This window comes from Paramisgurnus dabryanus, chromosome 3 (genome assembly GCF_030506205.2).
Source record: "Paramisgurnus dabryanus chromosome 3, PD_genome_1.1, whole genome shotgun sequence".
NCBI classification, from domain to species: domain Eukaryota; kingdom Metazoa; phylum Chordata; class Actinopteri; order Cypriniformes; family Cobitidae; genus Paramisgurnus; species Paramisgurnus dabryanus.
The window spans coordinates 31,475,732-31,484,653 of record NC_133339.1 but is presented as its reverse complement, the minus strand read 5'-3'; the positions used below and the strand labels follow the sequence as shown (position 1 = coordinate 31,484,653).

The 8,922-nt window shown below is 38.2% G+C and overlaps 1 protein-coding gene across 1 annotated transcript; it reads right to left on the bottom strand.

The window, feature by feature from the left end:
* Positions 1-153: 153 nt before the first annotated feature.
* Positions 154-8,017, bottom strand: slc16a6b (solute carrier family 16 member 6b). Its single transcript, XM_065272658.2, has 6 exons — positions 7,708-8,017; positions 6,749-7,003; positions 5,506-5,649; positions 3,974-4,102; positions 2,571-3,419; positions 154-1,708 (listed from the first exon to the last, which is right to left on the bottom strand). Exons 2-6 carry the CDS (start codon positions 6,984-6,986, stop codon positions 1,449-1,451), a joined length of 1,620 nt encoding a protein of 539 aa, XP_065128730.1. The 5' UTR covers positions 6,987-7,003; positions 7,708-8,017; the 3' UTR covers positions 154-1,448.
* Positions 8,018-8,922: the final 905 nt, after the last annotated feature.

Below are 8,922 nucleotides of genomic sequence, written 5' to 3'. Positions count from 1 at the left end.
TATCTTCTGCAGCGGAGCAAAATGACTCGGCTCATTTGCACGGTCTCATGTGACTCTTTGATAAAGGCTTTTATGATTCTGCTCTTCAAAAGCACTGAATGTTTTCTGTAATATCTATGAACCTGTATAACCAAATAATCACTAGGACACGTGTTTATAAATCATTGTTTATTTTACATTATAAATGCCATTTTCAGATGTACACCATCACACAGGCAGATTATGATTTTAATACCTCAAAAAGTGCTTTATACAAGTCAAGAAAAAAAGCACATGTTTTCTAATCAAACGTACAAAACCTTAATATACTGTATTTAAATACATCATGTATGACAAATCAAATCAGAATATACATACAGTAAGAGTTCAAGTCATCTCATATGCAGCAGATTCTTGCTAAAAAATACATATAGGTTTCTTTGCATTTTAAAGTCGTCCCATTGCTCGTATACTGTCAGTTCTCTCCATCTCTTCTGATGTTCATTTAATTAATAACATTTATAAAATAACTTCAACTTAATAAATTATCAGAGCTCATAATTTATTGTTTCAAGCTATTATCTCTACATGATCCCTTGGAATTAAAAGGCACATTCCAAATTCCAGGAATGACAGGAATCATTTCTCATAAATAACCCTTGGATGTGCTTGTAGGTTGCCTACATCATATCCATTAGCAGGATTTCAGGATCCACAAAAACATCTCTCATAAAAAAACATTTTATGAGTGAAAAGTAACATAAGCTGGAAGACTTGCAGTTGGGGCACTTAACACCCCTACTTCATTGGACTGTGTTACTTTATTTAGGAAAAAAATGATATTAAATAAGAGGCATCCTGTTTCCAGATGAGTTTGCATGTGTGCAATAGTGCTATTATTTAAACAAGTGGAACCCCTTAAGCAAACAAATGACGTTTAAACCTTAAACAATAGGCAGCTCGTTCTCTTTACATTTTGAATGAGGCGTAAGCAAACAATATAAGCTTCTTGGTCATCTCTGGTGTGAGCAGCAAAATATGGCCTGAGGTTTCATTTATAGATAACAATGACAGCAGTGACAATAGATACAGCATTTCAAATGTGAAAAGAGACTATTATTATGATTGTTCAAATAAATAGTGACGCCACATTTCACACTAAGACTTTGGTACAAAGAGGAAAGTCACGCTTGCCCCGTGTAAAAGCAGAGACTGTAGTGTGAATGCGTTATACAGTAAAGGTGCCCTAAAGCATCCTGTTATTGTTTTCAATAAATAATAAATGACACAAGAAATGTAAACCTGTTTTGGGATGCTTAGCAAGAGTGACGTTTCATTTGATTTGTGACTGTTTAACCCTATTGCTACCGGGTTCATGTACAGCAATCTTTGGGTGGATCGTTCAAGTGGAGGATAACGGTGTGCGTACGCGTCTTGACTCATCATGTGTGTTGAGGGTGAGGCAGTATTCATACCGGCCAAGGTTTGCTTTTTGCAGGACAGCTGTCGATATCAACGTCTACTTCCACAAAGTCGACGGGGACATCATCGCAACCCTGTGAAGTGGATTCCCTGTCTGTTTTTTGCCTCTCGTTATTCCTCGTCTTGCCAGGACAGAGGCCGGTTTTGGCTGGACGCACCAGTCCAAGAAAGAGAGCACCGAGAACCATGCCAGCTGCGCAGGAGTAAAATGCTGACCCGTAATTCTTAGTCATGTCTACCAGAACGCCTAAAAACAAGACACAAGAGTATACTTATGAGCAATGATAAAAGTTATGCACACACAAATCCTGTATAAAACAATCAGTGTAGTGTTATATGGTTTAGTATTTCGTATATTTATTGAAAATATGCTCATTTTCCAGCTCCCCTAGAGTTAAACATTTTATTTTTACCGTTTTGGAATCCATTCATCTGATCTCCGGGTCTGGCTGTACCAATTTTAGCAAAGCTTAGCACAATCCATTGAATCTGATTAGACCATTAGCATTGCGCTAAAAATTACGCAGAGCCTGAAAGTAGTCCCCTACTATTGAAAGTAACCAAGAGGACTTTTTTCAGGCATTGTGTAATATCACTACACCTGCTGCAGCCATGTTACGGCAGCAAAGTCCTTGATTATTACGCCAGAATGATAGTATAGTTCCTAGCCATATCTGCCTAGAAAATAGCATTTTTAATTTTTTTTGTCGGTCTTAGTACACAATGTAACTACAGAAGAGTCAAGTTTTAAATAGGAAAAATATCTCTTTGGTTATTTTTAGCGCAATGCTAATGGTCTAATCAGATTCAATGGATTATGCTAAGCTATGCTAAAAGTGGTAGCGCCAGAACCAGAGATCAGCTGAATAGTTCCAAAACAGTAAAAATCAAATGTTTAACTCTTAGGGAACTAGAAAATGAGCACATTTTCAAAAAAGAGTGGATGGTCCCTTTAACAAGACCTGAAGGCGTTGCAAATAGGGTGGCGGAGTGACGCGACTTCCTTGGTATAGTAAAGCAAGGTATTGTATACCATATTATGTAATGGTACAGTAAAATACTACACAATCATTAATTTTTCTAATAAATCCATCTACATATGGTTTTACCTCCAAGAGGTGGACCAGCCAGTCCTGCGAAGCTCTGGATGCAGACGTAAACACCAACAGCCGATGGCATTCTCTCAATGCCAATCACATCATCTTCAGCCAGCATGGGGATGTGGCTGGACGCCACAGTGCCCAGCAAGAAGCCATAGAGACAGGAGCAAATCATAAGCCCCCAGAATTCAGCCACAAAAGTGAAGGCGACCAGCACCGGACACAGCAGCACCGTGCATATCAGAAGAATGTAGATCTTGCGTATGGGCCTGCGATTGAGAACCCAACCCATCGACAGACGACCTAGGATCTCAGCCACCGCCATGGAGGAGAGCATGTAGGTCGCGCTGTCGCGTGACACACCTCGACTCACGCTGAGGTCAATCACGTAGAGCTGTGGGGCGAAAAAGCCTAATGTGGCAAACAGGCCGAAGAGAGCGTAGCAGTTGAAGCAGGGGTCCCTGAGCACGGAGAAGTCCAACAGCTTGGTCCCGGAGGCTTGTTTGAGTGGGGTCTCGGGCAATGCTGCTAGCTCTTCTTCATTCGTTTCTTTCTCCTCTTTTTCCCTAAGTGCTTTCATTTCTGATCCCTGGGGCTCGGAGAGGTTCGTCTGAGATGAGCTGATCGACTGGACCCCCGAGTCCACAGAGTTGAAGGAGGTACGTGTGAATTCGTTCTCCTGGTCGTATTTGGAATCGGGTTCCTTTAGCGGTGATGTGGAACCCTCAGTGGTGGAGGGTATTGGTTTAATGACTATTGGCTTTAACAGGGCTCCACAGACGATGATTGACGTCTGCAAAACCCCAATTACAATCAAGCAGTAGCGCCAGCCGATCTGCTCCTTCAATACGTTCAAAGCTGCAAAGTGGTTATAAATAAAAAGAATTGCTTTGTCATTTATCATCATATATCAACACGACTATTGAAAAATAATAGCTCTACCAAATACCCTATGAATACAATTGACTTCCAAATACATGTTAGTTTCATGCTTAAAGGAAAACACCACCGTTTTTCAATATTTTACTTTGTTCTTACTTTTAATCTTTGTACAGCGCCTTGTGAATGTGTTAGCATTTAGCCTAGCCCCATTCATTCCTATGACTCCAAACAGGGATGAATTTAGAAGCCACCAAACAGTTATATGACTGTTATATGAGTAGTTACACGAGTAAGTATGGTGGCACAAAATATAACTTTTGTTTGGAGCCATAGGAATGAATGGGGCTAGGCTAAATGCTAACACATTCAAGAAGCGCTATACAAAGAATAAAAGTGCACGCATTGAAAAAAGATAGGTATGTATTACTTCATCTAAGTTGCGGTAAGAACATAGTAAAATATTGAAAAACTGTGGTGTTTTCCTTTAACTAATTTTCAACTTTGAAAGTTAAGATTACTGTGAATTATACCTGGCGCTAAGGCTAGCAGCGAGAAGCATTCTCCTGTGGACGCTATCGATGTGACGAGGGAACGGCGCTTGCTGAAGTACTGCGAGAGGATGGTGACTGTTGGCAGGAAGGTAAGGCAGTAACCCAGGCCTGTAAATAAATAGGAAACAGGGAGATGACAGCCACTGGTCCTTTCAACACAAGGGGCTCAGGTCAGTCTGAGGGCCGTGCTCATGCACGTCAAGAACCAGGCCGCTCTCTTCCATTGGACAAACTGGACAAATTGCTGAAAGAAAACTGTATTTAAAAGAGACAAAAGAAAAGACAAGGAGAAAGAAAGATCGGCGAGGTTAGGATGTGTCAGCTAACAGTGGGGAGGAAGGAGGGATATGATCATTGGGAAAGCTAGCAGTGCGTCGTCTGTGAAAAACATTCACGCTGTCAGGTTATGTGGTTGTTTACAGAGATCTGAAAAGATGTAATCAAACAGCACAGTGTCTGCAATTAAAAATGAAAATACTCCACCCATTGAGAACTATGATAAACCCATTATAAAGCTGTATAACCTACATTATTATGGGTGTAAGAATGGATTATTTAATAGATTTATGGCAATGTCATGTTCCTGGATGAATATGTGGCCATTGTTTCAAACAGTAAAATATGAAGAAAATGGTTTGAATTAACATAAATGTAAGGACTGGCCCAATAAAAAAACAAAACAAATAGTCACTATAAAGTATGTAACTAAATATTTAGGTGGGGTTATGGCCCTGCTCACAGCACTGCTTGAATTCCCTTTCTGTTTACTTGAGAAGTGAAAAGAAAACAATGTTGTGTACAGAAAATAATAATAAATCAATTATTCATACAGTAAAAAAGAGAAAATCAATGGAAAACAAATAATGGAAACCATGATAAATATTCACACATTGATAAAACAGCAATGGGCTTAGCCATTCTACACAAACTTTACACTAACAGGAAATTGATGCAAAATTTTAATATTTTTTATATGTAATATAAACCTTTTGTTTTTTACAATGTCATGACATGCCACTATTAAATTTGTTGTTTTTGCAATAATAGAGTGACCATAAATAATTATTTCTCAGTCTCTTTGTTAGTAAAACAACCAGACAAATCTGAAAATTTTATAAGACAAGACAAATGTCACGAACACGGTATTTGGTTTAATTACTTTTAAATATAATGTCATATATGTTTTTAAAATACATATTTATATTTAATTTTGTTTAATATTAAACTGATTTGCAGAATTCAGGTTACCTTGTGTTATTAGTTTTGAGAGGTTGTTATCTGGGAATAACAAACCTGCAAATCGCGACTGGCCAATTAGAATCAAGCACTAAATACTGATTTTTGCCAGAAAAAGCTATTATTCTTAATGTAAAGAAAATGTATATGATCATTAAAACTTTGCTATAACAACAAAGCTGGTTGTGGTCTAAGACTTTTGCACAATACTGTACGTCATTGAAAGTTGAAAGTAAGGTTTCCAGAAATGTCATGTAAAATGTAAACTCATGTACCTGCAACAATTCCCATGGTGATGTACATCTCAGTGATAGATTGGGTCAGTGCTGTTGTGATGGTACCCAGGCTGATCAGGAATCCACCGAGCATGACGACTGGGCGATAACCAAAGCGGTTACTCATGACTGTAGAAAGGGGAGCTGTAGGAAAGATGGCTTTGATCATAATCATGAACACAGTATGTTTATTATAACAATTCCTTATCCATACAGTGTGAAAGATTTGCACAGTTACAGCTCAAATTTAATTAAAACCTTTAGGGATGATGCTATAAGCAATTGCTATAAGCATTGACAAGATGATGTGTTTTTATTTTGAAAACATGTTATGAATAAATATCTGCCAAATGCATAAATGTGATCACTTTATTTTAAAGCTATTTTTAGTGCCGTCCTTGTGGTTAAAAAGGTAATTTCATCCATATGGTGAGCCTGCTTCACTACTGGGTAAAATGAGTGAATCCCCAGACATCTCTCATAACAGCCAACAGTTCAAGTCAGCACATCCACAAAATGGGGCTTTTGATTTGCAGGCTGGATCAGTTTTAGAGGTTTTAACTACAAGCAAATAAAACTGCTGAATGCCTCTCCGTTGTTTATCATTTCAGATATGTTTGCGTGACTATTTAATGTGATATCTGAGCAGCACAGCTTGTTTCTTCATTAGACAGTTTGTGGCTGCTCCCATTCATTAGGATGGGTCTGGACTTTTATGACCTATTTTTCTCAACTTCCTGATCTAAAAATGGAGTAGTGTGTGATGTAGCTTTGAAGTTATTAAAACCCTCATTGATCATCTTGGAACAAACCCAACAGGATAGGATGGGTGGTAAAAAATGGCATCAAAGGGATTTGAAAACTGGAATATCCTGCTTAGACGTTCATCTTTGACGGACAAAAAAATCTAGCCACATGGCATTTTATTTCTTGTACCTTAAATCGCTGATTTGTGTAAACATTCTTTGATACAGTAATTTTAAGGGGTGGTTTTCCTGACAGGGTAAGTCTAGTTCAAGACTAAAATGCTAGTTTAGTCGTTTTAACTGAAAACAGCTGGCACTGACATATCTTAAAATATATCAGTGCCATTGGTTTTTCTCTAAATGCACAACAGTAATGTTTATTGTTAGGTATTTTTGTAAAAACTATTTAAATGTCCTAATATAACCAAAGCCTAGTCCTGGCTTAATCTTAACCCTGACTGGGAAACCGGCCCCTAAATGTTTCACGAATGAGTTACCTGTAAAGGCCATGACAAAGACACAGATGGAAACAACCCAAGACACCCTGCTGTTGGTTTCACCAAAGCAGCTCATGAGGTCCTGAAGGAAGATCCCAAAAATCTTGATGATGCCATAGGTAAAAACTTCCACGAAGAAGAAGGCGACAGCCACCACCCAGCCCCATCCACCATCTGGCACCTCGGCATATACATTGGGGCTTGTGCAGCCCTTTAGGGCAGACATCAATCCTGTCATGGCCGACGCTGGGGTTTCTATAAATGTGAACAAAGGGATAAAGAGAACATATTTAAGATATTGAATTCATCTCTTATTGGTAGTAGGACCCCTTTTTGTTTCTTAATCTGACAAATGTATTTTAAGGACACTAGTCGGTACAATGTCTAATCTGTTTTAGATAACACAAACTAAACATACACTGAGTGAAGTTAATATTACCTAATTGAACCATTCTGTCTGTGTTGCACAATACATGATTTGTGTTTCTATGTTGAAAACTCCTCCGAGAACACATTCAAATTTATAATTAAATAAAATTTTAGATTTGAACACAAATATTTCATTGGGGAAAAAAAGAAAAACAGTGTTTGATTTAGCTATCAAGACGACTATGGTAAAAAGTTCAAGAGGACGTAATGGATGCAGTAGTACGTAACGTGTATGAGTGACCGCACTGCAGTAGGACTGTACTGTATGTTCTTATACAAATGACAACGTCAACCTTATAGCATGACGTCCAACATCTCAACCTCACTAACATGGTAACGAAATGAATATGAGTTAATCGAGAGCGCTTATCACTACGGTATGATTCAACTAATACGAAAAGAGAATGTTTTCCGTATTAAACCGAACGAGTAACTTATCCGGCGTAACTTACATTTATTTAAGAGTCTTTAGTGAGGACGAGTGCCGAAAATTATTCGTAAATCAAAAACACACATTGAATTTAACTTACCAAAACAGGAAGAGCTGACACTTAGAAAAATGTACAAAGCGTCTTTGTTAAAGTGCTAACTATGATGAAACATCTTCACTGAAAGCATCTATTCAGTTTCCCATATGAGTCTTTCAGAAGAGTCGGAACCGGGGGAAATCGCTCTGTTCAACTCGGCTGTTTCCCGGTGTACAATTATGTCTATGTTTGATAACCTTAATGTTTTTAAAAAATGAAAATGTATGTATATCTTGTCTTCCTGGCCAATTCTCTGTCTCTGTTTCTTCTCACTGAGGCTTCGTAGATTATATACCGGCTGGAGCCGGTATTTTTTGCGCGGGCGCGATAGCTGCCCCTGTTGTATTACTAAGTCTCGGGAGTGCGCACTGGCTTTCTAGTTGGCGCTTACTCAAGGATGCGCTCAAATCTTGCCTAAATGTTTACACAGGAAAAATCCCTTTCGCACACTTGGACGTTATCAGTATTTAACATCATACAACACTGTATTAGATCATTTGTAATCTGACCATTACGTCAGTTGCTTATCTGTTCCATGAAAATACAAATATTACAGATTTTTTGTGTATATTAGTATCCTTATCCATATATAAACAATGATGTATATAAAATAACATTTTGAGAAAATGTTAGGGCATGCGCGTCTGTGATGACATATCGAAAAGGGCGAGTGTGCGCGCGCGAGCCGGTGAGAAGAGCTCTCGGAAGTAGCAGCGCACGTGCATGTGAAGCATTGGTAGCCTACCGGGTAAAACAGGCTCATTCCAGTTCTGTCTGCAGTACAAACAAGCTCATAACTACTTCAATACAAACGCTTTTAAATAGCTTAAATTAACTAAACACGGTATAGGTGAACATACAAAACAAATATCACTTTAAAAAAATACTCAGAACGCGTTTTAGCAATCTTTTATCTTTTTGCCGGTTGTTGACGTCACACGAGCATATCCACGCGAGTGTGTGTCATGTCAAAGCTGCTGTAAACGTGTAGCGGAAGCTCAGAGTTTTGACTCAAACTAGTCAAAACAATTGAAATGAGATCTTATATTTTAATACAGACAGATAGATAGACGTTTTTCATTTAAACTGTAGTTTATCCGATATTCACTGTAGAATGTAGGCAAAAAGTCTTTGTATTTGTTTAATATACACTTAATACACACGCTCACAAGCACACACAATCACAAACAACTTAGTAATTTTAAATTGTTTCTATTA